At 34.5% G+C, this 23,257-nt stretch overlaps 1 protein-coding gene and 1 pseudogene across 1 annotated transcript; one reads left to right on the top strand and one right to left on the bottom strand.

Annotated features, from left to right (window-relative positions):
* LOC109851335 overlaps positions 1–4,215 on the top strand; it is an 11,975-nt pseudogene extending 7,760 nt beyond the window's left edge.
* Positions 15,462–17,441, bottom strand: LOC109821772. Its single transcript, XM_020387930.1, has 2 exons — positions 16,789–17,441; positions 15,462–16,539 (listed from the first exon to the last, which is right to left on the bottom strand). The coding sequence occupies exons 1-2, from the start codon at positions 17,439–17,441 to the stop codon at positions 15,894–15,896; spliced, it is 1,299 nt and encodes a 432-aa protein (XP_020243519.1). The 3' UTR covers positions 15,462–15,893.

Here is a 23,257-nt window from a genome sequence, read left to right as displayed (position 1 = left end):
TTTCCCCTTCTTTCCATATTTGGTTTATAGTGTGAGTGTTTCTAATACTAAATGTTTTATCAAGTTCTATTGTAGCACTAGAAAATAGTGATGACTCGTGACTGTTAGATGCATCATGTTACCGTCTATCATGGCGCTATAACTGGACTAGACTATTTCAATTCTTTAATCAGTATAAGTGTGACATGGTTGGCGCATACTATGGAATGTGATAATGTTCATATCGCTAGAGTATATGTAGCTTTTAGAGCATTTTAGATTTCTTCTACTTTTGCGCGTGTTAACTTTGCAGTCCTCAGGGTAATTGCTGATTCTTTTGTTTTTGTGTCTGCACATGCTTGCTGAATCTTTTTAGTGTATATCTCTTCTTTATACAAGTTAACTTCTCGAGCTATAATTGTACATGTTAATGATAGTAATACTTCCCTCAGAGTTTTTTTTTCCCCACATTATGTTATCAAAAAATAAAAAAAATAAAAAAAATAAAAAAAATTGGAACACCTCGTGTTCTGTGATCAGAACTTTAATATAGGGATATAATAATATAACAAAGTATAATATAAAGGGCCTTTTGCCTATAAACCCAGAGTTCTACTTATCTTTAACAGGGGATAAAACTTTGGGGTTATTGGCAATGAAACCCTCTAATAAACCTTTTTTTTGTATATATTCCACTGTAGCTATGAACAATCTATAGCTGCTGTGGAAGCCTTATTTGTTTTAGACTTTTAGTATATAGTGTACTATAGTGTCTTCAGGATTTCTGTAAATGTTACATTACTCTTCACGGCTTTTTTTATTAAACATTCTAGTATTATTTTCTATATGCTGCTGTGAGATTATTCTGGCTTCTGAGATTATGATTTTTTTTTCTTATTATATTTTCAACTACATTTTAGTTCACATAGCTGATACTTTTTTTTGTCCTTGTTTCTTTTTTGTTTCTCAGCATGACTGGTTTGATCAGTACCGTGAGAGAGTTATCGAGGCTGAGCAAATGATACTAATGACCCTGGATTTTGAACTTGACGTGCACCACCCATATGTTCCACTTACATCAGTTCTTAGCAAACTGGGACTTTCACAATCTGCATTGCAGAATCTTGCTTGGAATCTTGTCAGTGAAGGGTAAAATCGTTGTTATCTTTTTCCCCCTCTCTTAAGTTCTTTTCTTTTGGCAAGAAATGTAACTTTTTCATTACCAAATATGAAACATTACGTATAGAATTCAGCCCAAAAGGACTCAATGCAAACAAATGATATCAGAGCATGCACGCGGACCATGCCTGATATACGTAACCTTTTTCTCCTTAAGTTTGTATATGAAGAGATTGTGACTACAAATTCTCTGTTTTAGTAGTAGCATAGACTCTAAAAGTTGGATTCCTTTTGCTTTGTTTTAAATGGATCACATCTAATATAGTTTTTTTTGTTGTTGATATTTTATGGTTCTTCGTAGTGTTTTTCAACTTGAAACTTCTTTGCCCATCAATATATCAGAAATATATTATCTGAGTCAAAGCGGTAGGTGGACTGACGTGGTGCGTGTTCTAGACCATTTTACTGTCAGTGGTTCCAATCTACACACATTTAATGGTCAGCTTGTGTTATTATATATATATGTATATATATAATATATCTGTTACTTAGTTTTGGGATGCATTCATGGGTTTACTTTTTTTTCATTTCATCTTCTTTTTTATATAGCTGTTTATCCCTTGAGTATATTTCTCTGCCTTGATTTTTGTGGTTTGCCTTATTGATCTTTTGCTGTGGCGTAAATTGCAGGATCTTACTCCAAGAGTTATGTGCTCCTCTCTGTGAAATTCTTAGCTGGAGGACTGATATGCTGTTCACGTAAAGCATATTTTTTTTTGAGAAAAATGGATAGCATGCATAGTTTATTCATCTGAAGTTGAGCAACTAGCATGTTTTGGATGGAATCACACTGAAATCCAAATTACTTCCGTAGTTATTTCAAATGGCTGCTGTATCACGTTTACGTTTTCTCTAAAACTCAAAAGGCTCTTTCTTCTCTTTGGTCCTCTTCAACCTCTCCAGTTTCTATATTCAAAATTTAATGTGATATTTGACTCTCCTTGCTGCGTCTTTTCCTCTGAATTCTTCCAATTTTGTTATGAGCCCTTCCATCCTGCTGTTTAATGATGGGTGAATGTCTATGTTTGTTATTTTGCTTTTCTCGCTTAGGCAAAAATCCAAAGCACTGTGTTCTTGGGGCTTGTGCTTGCGTTAAGATTGTACGTCCGTGTAACTAGGTCGAACTCCAATAGCTATCTTTCTCTTTGGAATGCCTTTTACTGTATTGTTCACCAAATTCAGTTGTCCTGGGACTCACCCACCCGGGTGCAGTTCTGCATTCTTCCTTTCTTCCATCTTAATGCAAACGAAGAAAAGTTGTAACTAGCAGTTCCTCACTATTTGTGTACATAAGCTAAACCTTATGTAAAAACCAAAAAGGCTTTTACCATTGTGATGAGCCTTTTTCTCGAATAAGTTGTACTTCCAAACAGAGTACTTCACATATACGACTGTGTACCCCGCTCATATAATGGACGCATAGTGGAGTTTTAGTGGTACTGTTAGATTGAATTTGGTTGTGAAGTTGCTGACTACTTTTGCTTCACACTACTGTTATACAATGGATGCATATTGGACTTTTAATGGTACTGTTAGATTGAATTTGGTTGTGAAGTTGCTGACTACTTTTGCTTCACACTCTAAAACATGTATGGGGTTGTAATTATAAAGTTCTCATATATTTATTATTATATTGATAACGTACCTTTTGTATATTATAACTATTTTCTATAATTTGGTGTTTTCTAGAATGTTTGATTTTCTCTTTTAGTTCTTTTGAAATTTGGTCTACTAGAAGGGTACACTCAACTTTGAAGCCAGAAATTCTGTTCTTGTTCTGAGATCTAATGTTGGAAGGATTCGGCTAACATTTGGTTTACAAATATTCAAAATTTGAAATTAGATCTTATGAAAGGCTACTGGAGTCATTCCATCTTCTAAATAGCTAAATCCATTTACTATGAAGCCACTTGGTACTCATTCAATTACGAGTCTCCAGCAAAGGATGCCCTAATATGTGATTAGCATTTGAGAAAGCATACAGATTCCCTGTTTTAACTTAGCCTGGCTGAATATAATCAGTTCAGTCATTGGGAAAAGCATTGATTAGAAGATGATACAAGATCCACAGGAGAACATCAGTTTCTCTCTTTTGTATTACGAAATTTTGGCTTTTTTCCCTGGTCGAATGTTGTTCTTGAAACAAGAGCAACTAGTGTTTTGGAGCATACTTGGGATCAGGATTTGATGCTAACAACAGTACATCTATGCTATACTTTTATCACTATGCCCGCATTTCTACAGAGGAACCTTGGATAGTATTCAACAAGACGACTGCTTTGATAGTTGGTAAGGAAAACAATGGTGAAATAGCTTTTTTGAATTGTCTTACAGCTAGTTTTATTCTGTGTTTTTCCTGTGTTGACAATGATATTAGATGTTTAGGCTTGTTGACGCTGTTATGATGCAATCCGTTAGCATGTTGGATAATATGTATCTACGTTACAGAAGGATGCTTTGATTACTAATATGTTGTCTTGTATAATAAATTATGTCTGTTCTCACTGTTTGTCTATCCTTCTTTACTGATCTTTTCATATTGCAGACTTCGAAGTTCACTCTGGCTTCAGTTTAAGCCTCATCACATTGCTGCGGGAGCCACTTTCCTCGCAGCCAGGTTCCTTAATTTTGATCTTTCCTATTATCCGAGCATTTGGCATGAGTTTAAGACTTCGCCATCTATTCTGCAAGGTACTAAAGTTCTATGGTGCAACTCTAGCTTATATTTATGCATCCTCTATAAATTTTGTCGCTCATTTGAATTATTTGCAATGCAGATGTTGTCCAACAACTGATGGAACTTTTTTAGGCCAATTAGCATGAGCAAATGCTCATACTGTATGTTATTAAGGTTTGTTAATGAACTACAAACCATCAATATATTGGAAATTATAATACATATATACATAAAAAGAAGTTTATGGCCTTGTTGTATGTGATTGAGTTAGCTTATAAATATCTGTATGGTGCTTGCCATGGTTAAGCTGCTCCCCCTTCTAACTTGTGGGCCAATGAACATACTTGAGTAATAAATTACCTACATTTGTTCGTTCTTTCCACCTCCTGCTTCTACTGTTACTGGCAATCAGCGGAATCTTGTGCTTCTAGTTCGTTTCTAGGGCTGCATGTATCCAGTTTCTTGCCATTAATGATGTCTTGCGCTGGAGGTTGTAATTTTGAGTGTGAATTGGTTGAATTTGAGTCAGAGAAGTATGACGCGTTTAGTGGTAGATCATTGTGGCTATGTGTGATGTTTGTAACTCAGATAACCACTCCATTTTGTACGGTAACCCAAGAAATCATGCTTCAAATTATTGACATCCTCTAATTAGGCCCGTGTCTGAGGAAAAGTATCGCTGAACCATGTACTTTTTATCAGCTGGTGATGTATAATCAGAAGGCGAAAAAACAATGTTCTCTAATATTATTGCTAGTCATTTCTGCTATGTCCTCTACTGTTGATTGCTTGCATCAGGATTCCACAACTATTTACTGCCTTAGGCCTCTTCGGGGATGGCTGTGCTTTCTTCTTCTTCTTTTTTTTTTTTTTGTGGATAATGATCTTGTTATTTTCTATAATGATCGTCGAGGAACTGCCTTGGGATTCCGAAGTTTCTTCTTCATTTTTTTTCAATTTTTAACTTCAAGTAACATGCGTAGGTGCGATTTATACACATTTTATTCGTGTTTTGGCCATCTGGATCAGATTCATCACCAAATAACGGTGAGGGAAGACTTAGCCTGATTTTTGCTATTACGTTTGCTTATTGTAATTTTCTTATTAGAGTCAGTTTGAGGAACGTACCGTGGCTATCTTATGTAATCTGAATTGTACGCTTAAGCGGTGAGATCAGAGCAAGTTATTTTCTTCAAGTTTCTTTATATATGTAGTTTGTGTTAAATCCTAGTATGATGTTTGTGATAGGTCAGGCTTAGCTCCTGATCTCAGTTCCTCATAGTTTTTTCTGTTTTTGCTGGATTGGCGTGTATGACATGCTCCAATCGTTGAAATTTACAGTTTACGTAGATATTTAGTTTGAATATTGACATATTTTATTTTGGCTTTTCTGTTTTTCGTCTCCATAGACGTAAATGTCACTTTCTTGACATTTCCTCATTATGGACAGCATTACTCGATTGATTTGCGATCAAGCTGAACTTCAACAAGCTTGGATGATCGAGCACTACTCAAGTTGTAAACATATTTGAATAGGTTTTCTGATTTATTACAAAATGCATGGTGATAATCCATTAAATCTCTGTGCAAAAGGAATGAATTTGAACAGGGGTTAATGCGTTTTTATGTGGTGTTTTACTTGAAGTTGTTGGCGTTCACACGTGTAACCCTACAGTCTGATGGGGTTGAATGCAATCAATTTTGCACCCAAAAAATAAAATAAATAAATAAATACATAAAGGAAAACAGTGAGCCTTTCTAATTTTGCAGATTCCAGCTTTTGTTTAGGAATGCAAAATGAGTGATTTTTTTTAACAAACAAATATGGTGCTTCTCATATTGCATCATCTAATGGGTAATGAGTAGTTTGGTTGCATACAATTGGGATTTGTAATTGCAATCGGAGAAATTGTAAGATTTATAAAAGGAAATTGAAGGTCATAACTACATGGTTAAAGTAATTAAAGTGAATTTGCAACTCTAAAGATCCATTTTTGGTTTAAGATTTATCGGATGAGTATAAATTCGCAATATTTACTATAAAAACCTTTTCTTTTGTTCGCTTGAGAATAGCGACTAGTAAAATGGAAATGAATACTAATGATAATAATAAACTAGAATGTTAGAAAACTCTCGTGGATCCTGTCTCATAATTAACATGCCCATTAGCAAAACATGTGTTATCATTGCTTCTGCAAACTTTTTTTTCACCAAACCCCCCATACTTTCAGAGTTTTCTATGGATCCCCAACAGTTGATGGCATAGCCCACCATTATTTTGATTTCGTTGTAAATGAGTGTTTGTTGAAAGATTTGAAAGCTGAGAAAAGTTTTATAACACACCCGAAGTTTAGGAGGTGTGGCAGGGGTTAAGGAGTTGTAGGCCGTTTTATGAAATTTATCCTTTATTTTAAACTTTGTTAGAGTAGGTCAGGCCCTTTTGTTGGAGAGGCTATTATCCAATTATCATATTCATATTCGCTTACCAATCACGAAAATAGACATATATAAATATGTCTTGGTAAGGAAAATTTATATCAATATCCACAGTACTTAGATATGTACAAGGATATCGATGCGGATATGTGCGAATATACATCTGCCTAAGAAACAGATAGGAGGGTATCAAATGATAGTGAAAAAATATAGTCTGTATGATGCAAAGGAGCTCATTAATATGCCCATCATGCATGAAAAACTAAGATTGTATCTCTCTTGATCTAAATTACCTCAAATCCTTTGAACTAAGTATTAAAATCATTGCAACTATATGATCGAATAAATTTGGATATTTCACTATACATCTGTATCTGTGATCATATCCTATCATATATTCATATATGTATATGTGTGTGTACTAGTTTGGATGCATGTGTATTACACGTGGTTAGATATCATTATTGTTTCTTTTTGGTCTATTTCCTTACTTAGCTCAGTAGTGCAATATTTCTTTTATTTCTATATGAAAAAGTAAATAATTTATTGTCTATATACCTATGTAGTTATGAAAAGTATAACTTACATTAAGTATAATGTTTGTCAAAATCCTTTTATAAAAAAATATAATTTACAGTATAGTTACAATAAATAGTACATGAAGGTAAAAATCTTTTTTCTAAAGAAATGAAATTTTATGCAAATAATTTGATTCTCATTGTAGTCTATGTTTTCATCTTATAAATTTTTATACGCTACACAATTTAATAATCTAAACCTTTAATGTGATGCCCTCTAATAGACTATAAGGAAAGATCATATACCAATAACCATGGATCTTAATTATGAATATTTTTCCAAGATGATATATTTATATTCTATCTATTTATGTTTTGAATTGTCAATGTTAGCAAGCTATAAAATGACTAATTGATATATTTCACGCTAGCATGTATTCTTTTCTTAGTAGAATGACTTTTTTTTAGACATAAAGTGTTTTATAGCAAATTTTGACTATTTCACATAATTGATGATATACTCATGTCTTTGAATTATTTTTTTTATTTTTTCAGTGAGTATCATATTCATGTTTATTTTAGTGTCCTTCTCCATCCTATTCAATTATTCTTACAATTCAACACTTTTTTGGCTTAACTATCTCAGTTACATACCTTTTAGCAGGACTCATCTTTATTTCTTTTTACATGATGGCTAGTGATATTCTGATGGGATGTAGTTATCCTAATTCAAGCCCGTCAAAATAATTGCAAGAGACCAAGGCTATAGATCTTTTGAAATGGTACATATTGAACATCGATCTCATTATCAAAACATTAGAAGAACTTAAACAATACCTATTTATGTAATTTCACTGACATAATTCTTTTTAATTAACATACTTATTGAACATCTCAAAGGCTCACAATTTGTGAAGACCCTAAATATCTTGAAATGATATATATTGAACATTTTTTATGATCAAAATATTAGAACAACTTAAATGTGTAGCTGAAACTAATTTATACCTCCTTTCTTGCGTGTCTATAAAGTAAAATATTGGAAAGATAAAATGTTTTATTATAATTTAAGAGTCCTTATTTGAGTAATTTTACGCACGTAATTTTTTTAAATTAACATACCAATTTAACATTTCAAAAGTCTCAATATCCAAGTTTTCACTTTCTAAACTATGCTTTTCCAGACATTAAAAAAATCTTTTCCACTGAGCTTGTTGCTAAGGGGCTGTTTGATTGAGTGGTTTTATAGAAAAATTTATAAAAAAAATGACTGATAGTGGCAGTTTTGTAAATAAAATTTTTTTGGAGATTTCTATAAATTGTGTTTGGTTCAAAAAAATTTACAGAAAAGTTTTCTATAAAGTACAAAAAAGTACCATATTTTATAGAAATTAATTTTTGTTCAAAATGGGCAGAAATCACCCAGAAATCTGACGCATATATTAAAAAATAATTAAGTACATCAGTACCCTTCCAATGTGATTTTTCATGGGCATTTTTAGTAAGCTATTTTCTATAAAGTGACATCCAACCAAACAAAAGAAAAAGAAAACAACATATTTTCTAGGGAAAAATGTTTCTAGGCCCCAAAAAAAAATTGGATGTGAGTAGCCCCCCTGTATTTTTTTGGTGTGACAAAGCCCCCCAAACTCAACTTAATATTAATTCAGTCTTTTTTTCATTTCCAAGACAACTTTAAGAGAAAAGTTGAGCCGATAAGACCAAAATACCCTTTTTTTACCCGTTCCCCCCGATTCTGTCCGCCTTCTCTCTCTCTCTCTATATATATATCTTCTTCACCGCAAACCTCCATTAGCAATCGAACCCATTTTCAAAACCCTAGTTTCACTCAAGCGGCTAGGAAATCTATTTTGAAAATGCCCCAAAAAAATTTAAGTAAAATGGCTAAGAACCGTAAGCGTAGCAAGTATGAAGTGGACAACACTCAAACAGAACGGGACGTTCGTCACCGGCGTCGGTCGGCACGATTGGCGCAGGAGGAAATGCCAAACTTATGTTTATCGACCTCCACCTCTGCCTTGATATCGCCCGCCGGCAATTCTGCTCTGACATCCTCTGAGGATGAGGAGAGTAACGAGGAGACGGAAACCCTATTGAGCATGAAAAGTCTGGATATTCGAGAAAGCAAGAGGAGACGCTCGCTGGAGGATGTGTCCATCTCAAAGAAGAAGTAAGTTCCCAAGCAATTGAGGGTTTATGAATTTAATTAGTTTAAATGAGTGATTTTGATTTTAATTGAGGTTTATGGGTTCTTTTTTGAATAAAATGGTGGCGAGAGACTGGTTATTGTAGTGTAGAACCAGTTTCGTAATTTTGGAGTAAGATCTGAATAATACGAAGTGTTATCAGTTTGGAACAAATGCATGTAAATAATTCTCATTTGTTGATAGCTAGTTGCAATTTGGAACAAATGCATGTAAATAATTCTCATTTGTTGATAGCTAGTTGCAATGCATGTCAATAAATCTTGTTTGTTGTTAACGTTTATGCATAAGTGTCAAGTATTAGCTATTCATGTTAATAAAACGTAGTTTTGACTAAGTTAATGCCTTTACGGTTAATTGTTACCTAATTTGCAGTTGAACGACTTGTTAAGAGTAAATAGTTGTTTATGTAGGAAAGCTACAGCCGAAGGTGATATAAGGCCTAGTGCCTGTCTTGGATCATATTGTACTTTCATGCAAAGACTTCAACCAAAACTGAAGCAGTGGCATTGGGATGCCTACAAGGGCAGTAACTTTGAGCACTATGTATTCTTCGGACCTCCAGCACGTGATCGACGGGCACTAGAGCATGTGCTCAGCCATTATGTTGGCGAAACTGATGAATTCTCTTTTCCTGATCCCATAAGCGGGACTATATTTTCAGTCCAATTTGATGAAGAGTGGGTGCAAACTCACACGGGCTTCCCTATTGATGGGGAATTGATCTACGGGAATAGAGACCCTCACAACCGGCTTTGGAGGGAATATTTTGAAGAGAAGAAAGAAATGCTAAAGGCAAAGTCAAAGGCGAAGGCCAAGGCCTCACAAGAAGCTGGTAGCATGAGGAGATATGTTGAGGAGTTACTGGAAACACTGGTTGAGTCTTCTGATAATAAGGACATTGATGATTTTGTGCTGCTTCAGATCTTGTACCAGTGTGCAATGATTTGGTGCCCCAACAGCTCACAAGGCATTTCAAGACAGTTGTTTCAATATGTAGATAGTATTGAGAGAGTGAAGAACATTGCGTGGGGTAAATTTATTTTCGATGAGACGAAGAGAGGCATTCAAATTGCCGTTGAAGGGTTGAGGAAGCCAGGGGTTACATACGTACCTGGATGCATGCCGCTCATCCCTGTAAGTTGCATGACCAACTGGTCTGACATTTTTTTTAGTTAACATTAGTCTTGGTAACAGGCATTAGAAAACATGTACAATATTAAATGTTTACAGAATATGGTTAAAATTAACATGTTAACATGAACTGTAACATATAAAAATTAAAGTTAACATTAATAGGTGAAAGTTAACATGTTAACATGAACTTTAACATATACTTATTAAAGCTAACATTAATAGGTGAAAGTTAACATGTACCCATTAATGTTAACATGTTTTGGTGAAAGGTAGCTATTTAGAGTGTAGTTGAAGAATGAGTTCTGAAAGTTAACTATTTTGATATTCGTTCCTTCGATTCTGACAGCTATGGTACTATGAGATGACTGGCATTAAAAAACCAGCCCTAAACTTGAGATGGAAGCCTCCGATGACCAATTGGGTAAGGGTTGGAGGGACCGCTGGATCGTTGAGGATGGAGACAATTGTCTCTAAGGCCAAGAAAACAAGCATTAAAATCATGGAGAAACCAATTACGCCCATCATTAACTGGGGTGAAAAATACCCTCAAGGTGAAAAATACCCTCAACGGGAGCCTAGCAGGAAGAAGATTGAAATCGCTCGCTTTGAGAAAAAAAGAAGCCCAATTGTCTCATATAGGAGTAAGGTTATGGAGCAAACTAGGGTGAGAAAGAAGAATGAGGAAGAAAAGGTAAAGGATGGGAAGCAAGATAAGGTGAAGGGCAGGACAAAGAGCTCATCCATAGGTTACGTAAGCATCAATGACTCTTTACACATTCTTGCATATTACCAATTGAGTTAAATTTTCTATCTTTATCATTAGTTAATTTTCCATGTACTCATTGTTTCAGAGATGCTTTTGAGAGTGAAGATGAAATAGAGAAGTTGACAACCGAAGATCAAATTCAATTTTGGCGGAATACGGCCAAAATTAATTGGAAACTGCTCCACACTGTCAAGCGTAGTAAGCGCCTTCAATGGGAGGAATGCTCTAAGGAGATACATAGGCTGAACAAGAAATTAGAGCGTTATGAAGGGACCGCTGACTTGATTGACCCCGAAGACCTGAAGAAGAATGTGAAGGGGATTATGTCACAGAAAGAGGGGCATACAGGGTCTGCACAAAAAAAATAAGGAGTATTGATTCTGAGGTCAGGGGTGATGATGGAATTTGCTTCGATTATGACGAGGTAACCAATATTGGCAAGGAAGCAGAGAAGGAGTTAGAGAAAGGTGAATGGCAAGAGATGGAGGATGATAATTTGGAGAAAGCTGCAGAGAGTGAGGAGGATAAGAAAGAGGAAGCGAGAGAGGATGAGAAGAAAGAGGAAGAGCGAGAGCAGGAGAAGAATGAGGAAGAGGAAGAGGAAGAGGAAGAGGAGGAGGATAAAGTGGAAGAGGAAAAAGGAAAGAAGAAGGATGAAGAAAAAGTGGAGGAGAACAGAGAGGGAGAATGTGTTGAGGAGAAGAAAGAGGAAGCGAGAGAGGATGAGAAGAAAGAGGATGAGCGAGAGCAGGAGAAGAATGAGGAAGAGGAAGAGGAAGAGGAAGAGGAGGAGGAGAAAGTGGAAGAGGAAAAAGGAAAGAAGAAGGATGAAGAAAAAGTGGAGGAGAACAGAGAGGGAGAATGTGCTGTGGAGAAGAAAGTTGAAGAAAGGATGGAGGAGAAAAAACATGTGCAAGTTTATCAGAAGAGATTGAAGAAATTAGTGTCAAAGGGGACTAGGAGACCAAGTACCAGAAAGCAGACGCGCTCACAACTAGTCCGCACTCCTTTCACTCAAGAAAAGAAGAAGGAAGTTCATCAAGAGATAATTAACATATCACACCACAAGGAGGAAGAGGGGGAAAAAATCAGGTTCTATTGTAAGCCTGATGAATGCACTTGGGATTTTTTGGCGAAGAGGAAAATCAAGAAGAAGGAGGAGGCTCTTTTGAAGTTGCTGAACGAGGATATTCCTAGCATTGATGATTTTAGCATACGTTTGATTGATAGTAAAGGAAACTTCATTCACAACTTTAGAGTACCTCAACACGTATTATCAAAGCTCACACCAGATGAGAATAGAAGGATCTCTGAGTTTTGCAATCAAAAAGCCCATCAGTAAGTTTAGTCATTCTGAATAACGTTTGCTAGGACATGTTAGCTTTCATTGTTACATGTTAACATTTCCAGATTTATGTTAATTATTACCCATTTATGCTAACGTTTGCTAGAAAACGTTAGCTTTCATCGTTACGTGTTAACGTTTCCATATTTATGTTAACTTATACCCATTTATGCTAACCTTTGCTAAATCATATTAATATTTCCATATTTTTCTATAGTAAGTGGTTGAACGAGGTTTGGATCTTATTGTTATGTTTCAGGTCACGTGTTATTGTTAACACATTCAACAGTAGTGTCGATTCATTGGAACTTCTTAATCTTCTACGTGGCGGCCGTATCGATGACCATGCAAGTTTGATATGTTAATCTCTTACGCATTTTATGAGATGACTGAGTGTTATGTAATTTAATTTGTATCTGCTCCATGGTAAATTTACAGGTGATGGAAGCTCTTGTAGATAGGCTCGTCACATGGCTAGAGAGGCCAGATGTGGAGTCCATGGGCAACCAATATGGGGTTGTATCGACATTCTTCTGCGTAAGCATTAGGTTCAATCTCCTACTATTTTTATCTCATGTTTACAATTGGCTTATCATTATTTTTTGGCAATACAGCATAGTCTTTATGCAGTCACTCTAGATTTTCCACATCTATACACCTCTTTCATACAAAAGCATGTTGCCGCAAGGAAGAATGTACTCCTTATCCCGCTTGTGCGTCATGACCACTGGCATGTGGCTGAAGTAAGGTTGGATGAGGACGTTGTCAAGCATTATAGCTCGGCTGGCCATAGTGCATACATTGAGCCAGTAAATAAAGTAATTGCTTTCATGGACCATATGAAATCTGGTTTTGATCCGAATAATATTTGGAGAAAGTTCCGATATGAAGCCGTCCCTTGCGAGCAACCGACTGAAATGTTAGTATTTCATGCATTTAAACATGTGTTAGTATGTTAACTAAATTTAAACATTTTCATTTTATTCAGCATGTTATATCTAACTCTCTTTCCATCTTATATCATGCAGCTTTGATTGTGGGCTTTTCGTTCCTTTATATATAAAGGCTATAATTCATGGGGTAGATACCACTCAAGTAACTAATCACTCTGACGAGTCTGAAGTCATCCGTGCCAGGCTTGCAGCTGAACTCCTAATAGAAGGATGGGAACAGAAAAATCAAGGGGAGACAGTGGAAAAGGATGGGTGAATGATATCCTAAAAAGTGATGTGTACGAACAGATTGAATTGGGAACAAAACTAACTAGCATTTAAATTTAGTTAACATTATTGCAGCTGTGTATCATTCTCTTTGACAGTTATTCCACTGTTTGTGTAACTGGTTGATAGTGTGGATGAGAAGATGCACATATCTGGTTGTGAAACTGCCAAAAAATTGGTAAAAAAACCCACTTTCAGTAAAAGTTAACGTATAACTCTGATAGTTAACCACATGTTACTGATATATTGAGAAAAAACCAACATTGATTTACATATTCCTCCTAAGGGTTAACATAATATAAGAAAAGATGACATGTAGTCAACCACACAGATAACCTATTACGCTGAAAGTAAAAAAATTTGCCAAAAATTTGGTAAAAACCCAACTTTCACTAAAAGTTAACGTATAACTCTGATAGTTAACCACTTTCAGTAAAAGTTAACATATAACTCCGAGAACATAACCACTTTCAGAAAACGTTAACGTATAACTGAGATAAATAATCACTGAGATAAATAATCACTTTTAGTAAACGCTAACGTAAAAGTCTAATAATTAACCACTTTTAGTAGAAGTAAACGTATAACTCTGATACATCACCCCTTTCAGTTGGGAAATTAACATAAATGTCACTAAAATTGACTACTTTTAGTGAAAGTTGACAGATAATATTTAACCACTTACAGCAAAAGCATAACAAACTGAAGTTTCTTCAGTTGATTTTCATCTTACAGATGACAATGTTGAAGAAAATTAGTACCATACAAAAACAACATAGGAAGAATGAGCAAAGTTTCCATTTTTCGACTTCACAGTTCGATTGCTTCAGTGCTTTCTTCAATTGCTTTGTTTTGGTCGCTATCTCATCTTCAACGGAGACTTCTGGGCAAAATGGAATAATCTTACTGGACATTGCATTCTCTTGGTGAGCCCAAGCAAAAAACTTGCAAAATGGAATAATCTTACTGGACATTGCATTCTCTTGGTGAGCCCAAGCAAAAAACTTGCATTGCCTATTTGGGAAATTTGCACATCCCCAGAAGTATCTTCCTTTATTCTTCCCACTTTTGCACTGCCTCATGGTGTTGGAATTTGATAGAAACAACATACCTCTTCTTGTGACTGAGATATCTCTGATGTTCTCATCTCACACTCTCAAACGGGGAACACAGGGAAGATAGAACATACATTTAAATTTAGCTTTGCTTTGGGCACATTATATATTGCATAAGGAACAATAAACTAGCCGTTGTAATATAGCTGTTAGCACAGTATGACGGACAGTTAGCCGTTAGAACAGTGAATGAGATGTTGGACATTTGGCCAATTTAAAATCAATATCTTTTTGAAAAATCTAAGATGAACAAGCACAAATCCGTTAACATCTTTCAGCCTTGCTTTTAGATATTGCTAGCATGAACAAAATGATTAGTCGATCATTATCACAGATTACAAAAGTCCACCACTATACACTTAACCACTTAAAAACAAGCTTTGCTGTCTCATACAAAAGTATTGATGTAAGAAGCAGAAACACACTAGTCACCAGATGGGCTCGTTACAGGTTGCTCGATTGTGACCAACAACTTTGCACCGAGAACATTTGACTGGCCGTTTGTAAATGGTTCTGTTATTTATGCGTCTTGTTTTATTTCTTCCCCTCCTCTTAGTGATAATTGGTGGCAAAATCTGTATTTCATCCCTGGACACACTCCGCTTCTCATAATCTGGGATGGGATATAATATTTCGTCGTAGCTCTTCTTAAACGCTTCTACGGACATGAACCAATCACAATATTGATATACGTCTCTTTTCATATAAATAATGACTACACAAGCATGCACACAAGGAATACGGGTTACGTCCCAAGCTCGGCAAGTGCACGTCCTCTTCTCCAAATCAACGTGAGTAGTTCTATGTGACTGCACTTCGAATATATCATCTCTTGATTGTTTAATCTCTAAAGCATGTCCTCTTTCCATATTTTCTCTAACAATCTGCTCAGCTTTAGGGCACAGATAGCTTGTCCACTTATCAACCATAATCCGTCTATTGTTCAGGCGACTCATAATTTGTTTTCGGATATGCTCTACCATTTGCAGGATACGTAACAATCGAGCTTCACGTATCCAGCTGTTAAAGGATTCTGCAACATTAGAGGTTACATGACCATATCTGCAAAGCACAAAATAATTAATAGTATGATGGGCATCCAATATGTAATAAAATTAACACGTAACAACAAAACTTAACCTTTACTGCTCAAAGTTAACATAAAAACATCAGTGTTAACATATATTGCTGAAAGTTAACATATATCAGACAAAGTTAACCTATAGAAAGAAAAATTCACATATATGTAGAATAGTTAACATCAACTGCAAAACGTCATAATCTAAGATGAATGCATTACCTGATACCAGGGAAGAATGCATTCGCCCAATTCTCTGGCGAATAACAGAGTACAATCTCATATGCGACTGGAGCCATCTCATAAATTTCCTTCATGTAGTCGTTCCATTCCGCTATAGTGTATTTATAGCAAGCAGATTGGAGCAAACTCCCCAAAACTTGTGTGTCCTTTGCTTTCAATCCCAAATCCTTTAGCTTTGTTCTAAAATTTTCAACTAGGTGCAGCACGCATCGTGAGTGGATTGCTTCAGGGAAATATTCTCTCACGGCTTCTCGAATCCCCTTGTCGGCATCAGAAATAATTACCAATTGGTGGGGAGGATTGTACGGGTCTAACCTTTCATACAGTATGGACCACAAGCCTTGAAGGAACCATCTCCAATTATCAACATTTTCCTGATCACATATACAATACGCAACCGGAAATATCCCTTGGTCTCCGTCGTATGCTATGGCGCTCAGGAGCATGCCTTTGTATCTGTCTTTCAAAAAGGTCCCATCCAAAAATAATAGGGGTCTACACCCATTTAAGAAACCAACGATGCAAGCGGCATAACATATAAACAGTCTTTTGAACCTTCCTTCATTCTGGTCAATGCATATGTAGCTTCCTGGATTCGTTTCCTTCACCTTTTGCTCATACCTGTACAACAATGTAGCTTCTGCTCAAGCATATATAATACATTGGAACATTAGGATAATATATTAACATAAAAGCTCACAAGTTTTCATAAAACATAACATTCCACAATGACAGTTGGAACATATCAATGAAAACTAACATGAAACATCTAAGGATGAGATATTGCATGATAAATCAACAACTAACAATTGTACTATAAGCGGCTATGATAAAAATTTGTACACTTAATAAAATAACTGTAAAATTTACCATCTTAATTGATCATAAGCCTCATAACTATCACCATACATATCCTCCTGCGCTCTTTCTTTGCCCCACCATATCTTACTGTATTCAAGTCTCAATCTATATCGAGTGAGGAACTCCTTTTTCACATCAATTGGTCGGATTTCAGGTCGCGCCTTTAATACCGGTCGCAATTGGGCTGCTATGAATTTACGAGATGCCCGTGATTGCCCTGACAAGTTAGCATGTTGTCCACAACTGTGTTCATTCACAAACCTTTTGATTTCAATTCTTTTACCATACTTAACAGGAGATGCAAAGAGCATCCAAGGGCATCCATATGTCTCCTTATATCGACAACATACTCGGATACGTTTGGGTTCATTCTTTACAAATTCATAGTCAAATTTTTTCGCCATGGAATAGTACTGCAAAGCAAGTCTCAATTCGTTTACAGTCTCAAATTGTTGCCCCTTTTCAGTTAATGCTGTGTGCCACCATTGAGGAATGATGGAAGTGTTGTTGAGAATATCATCAGCTCTCATTACAACCTCACAAGACGGGAAATCATTTTGGATTCTCTCTGAATTGGATGCATTTCCTGGAGGAGGACGACTATATTCTGCATTCAAAGAGGCATCACTACTACACAAATTAATCAACCAGTGAGATATCATGCACAATATGTTATATTATCTTCTGATAATTTAAGTTAAGAGCAGTAGGACCAAAGGTAACATAGTACAACAAAGTTAACTAACTGGGTGTAAAATTAACCATTTTCCGTAAACCTTAACATAGTACAACAAAAGTTAACTAACTGGGTGTAAAATTAACCATGTTCCCACGACAATTAACATGTTCATGTAAAGGTTAACATATCTCTTGGAAAATTAACCTATAAGATGAAGAGTTAACATCTAACCATCAGAGATGACAACTATTTTTTCCCAAGTTAGCATCGAAACCTGAAATCACAATTGACTTATCATCACACATAGACCTGTTCCTGACAGAGTTCATTGTTTACTTACAAATCAATAACAACTTACACTGAGGGATTTAATGCCCATAAGGGATGGTTGAAAGTTGAAGAAAAAAATAACAATGTTTACATCACACAAAACCCAATGTTATAAAGAGTTCATTAATTACTTACATTTCCCTAATCTGATTTTTCCTTGAAGTGGAACACTCTACATTAACAGCAGCTTGCATGTGAATCTCCGTACAACCAATATTTCGATTGTGCTCCAACATGCACTTCAAATCATCATCGTTGTCAACTGAAAAACTGAGGTTGGGGTGCCTCTCAGATTTAAATATAAATGATAAAGCTTCTTTAGGTACTTTCAATCTTTCAGACACATCAAATTGGAGTTCATAAAAGCTTGTTGTCGAACTTAGCTTCACGAATATGGCATTCTCGCCTAAAGACACCATGCAAATTAAGTCATTGGCGGCCATTAGGGGTGGTTGAAAGTTATGAGGATAGTTATGAAGGCAATTATGAGGAGTTGAGGAGTAATTAAGGGGATTTTAGGTGCAAAAGGGTTGTTGACAGTTGAAGAAAAAAACCCTAATTTCATTAATGAGAGAGTGAGAGATAAAACTAACCAATTTATAACAAAGGATGAGAAGCAGACCTTAAAATGGTGGGAGCCCGCGCTTTTCCCCCGCTTTCCCCCGTCGCTTCGCCATAAATGCGTTGGACGAGAGATCAGAGAAGAAGAGAACCCATTCAGCCGGTTTCCAGTGAGAGGGATGAGGGCATTTTAGGGAGGTAGCAACAAAATACAGCCAGTAGATGTATACGTATGAGCTTTTGGGTCTGGGCCATAATTTTCGTATTTTTTTGGGGCTGAAGGCTAAGGAAGATAATTGGTGGGGCTGCGCCACATCCAATTTTTTTTGGGGGGCCTTGAAACATTTTTCCCTATTTTCTATAAAGTTAAAAAAAAAATTATACTTTTGAACCAAACAAAGAAATAGCAAAAAATAAGAAATATGATACTCTTTTGAGTTCTATAAAATTTTCCTACAAATTTTATAAAAATACAAGGAAATCAAATTTTGAGTATTTTTCTTTTTCCTCTTTTTTATAGAAATTGCACCAAACAGCCCCTTATAGTAAGATACCACTGCATCTTTCCTATTTGATATAGTAAATTATTAGGCAAACATTATATCTCATGCTTAGTGCATATAACTATGCGAACAAAGCACAATAATTTAAAGGTCAAATATCAGAAAACTCCCCTTAATTTTGGATGATAATCAGATAACCCCGCATGACTTTAAAAATATCATAAAACCCCCTTCGGTCAATGCTTATCAAAACCCCTTTAGTTTTGAGATTTTATCAAGAAACCCAACTAAAGGTGATGAATTTAGGGAATTTTTTTTGATAAAATCTCTACATTGAAGGGGGTTTCTAGTAAAATCTAAAAGTTAAAGGGGATTTTTGATAATTAGGATATTCAAGGGGGTTTTATGATATTATATCTCAAAAATCTGCCACATAAAGGCAATCCATAAAAGCATACTAGTATTTAAAAGCATACTAGTATTTAAACGTATGACAAAATTGATTAGGAAAAAGAGATATAACTGTTTTTCAAAAAGTTTATAGTTTCTAGCTAAGTTAAACAAGTGTTATGCCTGTGCCTGTAGCCAGTAGGTTTGCCTTTTATTCTTTTTTTATACTAAAGTTATAGTGATGAGGAAAGTTGAGGGAATAAAACAATTTTAGAGGCAAATTTACAATTATCATGTTTTTGGGGGAAAAGTTTAAAAATAACTACAATTTGGGGGGTACATATTGAAAAAACTCTAAATTAAAATATCAATAAATTTCAATAAACCTCCAATTGTTTGTTGACTGGAACTAATTTCCAATGTCTTCAAAACTGTCACTAAAACCCCATTAACGTAAAACCATCAAAATTAATATTATTAGTTCATGTATAATCAATTGACCAAAGTATACCCCCAATAACCCAATGAGTTTTATATTTTTTTAACTTATCCCTAAATAATAAGAACACCAAATACTGGAGAGTTATAATTTTTTAGAAATTTAGAAATTTTTTTGTTATTATTAGAATTTTTTTTTGAATGTAAAATAGGGCAACGAGCCCTATCATTGATAATAATATAAGAGCAAAAGAGGATTACAAAAGTAGATATCTACTGGTGATTGGAGCAACAACTCTGAGATAGAGTAAAATACCAATCACTAGTAGAGGACGATAGTAATTTTTGGATTTTAAAGGGGTTATTTCTAATTTTAGATTGTTCAAGTTTTTTTTTTGCAAATTCAAAGAAACATAAAAATTCACTATCGAGAAATTTCACTCAATCTCCAATAAGTTTAGTGTTTGGAACTAAATCTCTAATATTTTTAAAACTATCACTAAACCCCAATAACTTTTGACGAAAAGCTCTCCAAATTATCATCATTAGTTTATACGTAGTCAAATGACCAAAACACGCCCCAATAATCCAAAAAGTTTTATGTTTTTCACTTAAACCCTTATAATTTTTAGCAAAAAATCCAAATAATGGATGTTTATAATTTTTGGATATTTTGGATTTTTTTTGGATTTTTTAGAGTTTTGTTCGTAATTATTAGAATTTTCAAGAGGTTGACTGCAATTATTCAATTTTAAAGGGGTTCGTTTCTACTTTTTGAATTTTTGAGGGCTTGTTTGTTTGTTCTATATTTTTGGGCTTTTTTGAATTTGTTCAGGGTTTCTTTAAAAATTTTAAATTTAAAGGTCTGTTTTTTATATTTTAGATTTTTAGGTGGCTATTTGCAATTTTTAAATTTTTAGAGTGTTATTTGTCATTTTTACTTTTATGTATTTTTTAATTTTCATATCTTTCAAGTGTTTGTTTGAATTTTTAGGCCATTGTTTATAATTTTCAAATTTTAAAGGGGGCTATTTTTATTTTTGGATTTTTTAAGAGGCTGTTTGTAATTTATGAACTATTTTGAGGGTCATTTATAATTTTAGAATTTAAGAATCTTTCTTTTTAATTTTAGATTTATCAAGTTTCTTTTAATTTCAGATCTTTAGGGGAAAATATTGTTTTTTATTATTCAAGGGTTTGTTTGTAATATTCAAATTGTCAGCGGGTTTTTATAATTTTTAGAAATTTAAAGGCGGTTGTTTGTAGCTTTTGAATTTTTCTAAATGTTATTTATAATTTTTATATTTTTTTAAGGAGCCATTTCTAGTTGTTTTATATTTGTAGAATTATTTATAAATTTATGGGTTAAGTTACAAATAAGAATAATTTGAGGGATATATACTATCATTGAGGGTTAATTTTAATCAATGTAAAATTTTGGTAACACCATTATGAAAGTTAATTGCAAGAAATCAAAATATTTTTGGTGTTTTCTAAAGTTATCAAACTTACTGAAGATTTAGCGAGAGATGCTAACATCTTGGAGTATAGTGTTCTATTCAAAGTTATGGGAGGTTTATTGAAATTTACTTTCTAAAATAATTAAGGAGGAACATATTACATTTTTTTTTTTGTTCTTAAATTGTGGATAGCCACAATTTGTTTAGATTTAGCAAATATTTGATTATTAAAAAAATTCATTTTTTTATGGATAGAATTTTCTAATTATGGATATGAATAGTTTTAATCAAGGTTATTGATAGCGGATAGCGTCGCATAGCGGTGAGGCATTGCTAAGACTATTTCGGGATATTACGGCAAAATAGCGGTAAAAAGCGCAAAGTCAAATAGCGGTCTAATTTAAATATGTATAAATACTAAAAAAATTTAAAGAAAAATCTAAGAAATCTAAAAATACATATTGGATGATTTAAAGAGATCCTAAATATGAAATAGACATGTAACCATCACGTAATACCGAAGATGACTAGAGGAGTCAAAAAGTCGTCGTCTTTGAGAAGAAGAGCTTAACGGTGACAGGATTGTCCTAAAAGGAGCTCACAGTGAAGGAGGTGAGAGGAAGTATCAAGGTAGGTGCCAGAGGCTATGAGAGGTGGCGGAAGTATGCTGAAAATCACAAGAGACGGTGGAATACAATGGTTAAGGGTTGAGTTTAATTTTAAAAAAATAAGCCTCAAACCGCTTTTAAATAGCAGTAAAAAAGCAAATTTCGAATGCAATCGCTCAATATTCACCGTTATGACACACTATTGGCCGCTTTTGCGAACAGACATGTTCCACAATATGTCACTGTTATTGCGCAATAGCGTAGCGGGAAGGGACCGCTAACGCTATTAGTGCCGCTATTGCGGGGCTATTTACCGCTATTTATAACAGTGACTTTAATTTAAAAAGAATTCTTAGGAAGATAGAATTAGTTGTACGCATGTCATCTTTTAATAGAATAAAGAATTAGTTCCATTGTTTGATCTCTCTTTCATATCAAATATTGTTAAAAAAACTTTACCTTAAAATATTTGAATATACATTGTTAATTAGTAATATTCGAAAGGGTTAAGGGTCATACTGACTATGGAAATTTTTTTTCAAACTCACACTTTATAAAGAGTATGATATGCTATTCAATAACTATATCCATTTTCAGACGAATACAAATATGAATATATCCATGGTTACAAATATTTTCTTTTGCACCTCTAAATTTGTTTATTGCTATAAGAGTTGCATTTGGTAAAGGGCTATAAAACGGTTGAAAACAAAACTTCCTTGATGTAACTAAAACTCTAAATTTACGGTCTAATATGACAAAAACTTTATATTTGTGGTTGTTATAAATCAATTTAAAAGAGTTGGGGATAAATTAGAAACATGAACACTAAAGGCCCTAATGTACAGTCAATAAGAAAATTAGAGTCTAAGATGACAGAATCCCTAACATAAAACGACCAAAGCATTGAATTTACTCAAAAGCTTAACCGCACTAAAATACTCTATAGTTTCCCCTACTTCAAAATCATATACCCTAACATATTTTTGGCAACACTTAGACATTCTAAAGTTTTTAAAATTTGCGCATAACAAAAAAATCGTGCTATGCAAACATGAGGATTTTCCTCTAAAAGGTCTCACGCAGCACTCAAGTGCTAATTCAGAGCATTCTAACACTTAATTTTTTTTTATTTAAACTACAGTAATTCTATATCCTGCCCTACTTCAATGTTGAAATAATATTTTAATAGGTTTAACAATAAATTATTAAGAGTTAGAATGTTCTCAAAATAGTATGTGAAACTTTCTTCCAAGAACTATCACGTTTTCATAGCTGAAGATATTATAGTGCAAAATTTTGAAAACTTTAAGGCCAAATACCACCAAAAAACAAGCGAGGGTATATAAGTGCAAGGTAGCGGGAAGTTACAGGGTATCCAAGTGCAATTAAGCCTTCATTCAAAAAGTCACAGCGCTACTTTCAGCCACTGATCATCTATCGTCATCATGGCTCCTTCCTTTATCATCATCATCATCATCCACTCATCGTTCGCCCTCCATCGACTCC

Source organism: Asparagus officinalis, chromosome 8 (assembly GCF_001876935.1).
Source record: "Asparagus officinalis chromosome 8, Aspof.V1, whole genome shotgun sequence".
In the NCBI taxonomy this organism is placed as follows: Eukaryota; Viridiplantae; Streptophyta; class Magnoliopsida; order Asparagales; family Asparagaceae; genus Asparagus; species Asparagus officinalis.
Note: the sequence above shows the minus strand (reverse complement) of the source record. Positions and strands in the feature narration are given on the sequence as shown.

Excerpts from the sequence above, each read along its gene's own strand:
- LOC109821772 (XM_020387930.1), bottom strand. The coding sequence starts at position 17,441 with ATGATATCTCACTGGTTGATTAATTTGTGTAGTAGTGATGCCTCTTTG. Across the intron at positions 16,540-16,788 it reads GCTTATGATCAATTAAGATG|GTATGAGCAAAAGGTGAAGG; the intron begins GTAAATTTTACA and ends ATTGTTGTACAG.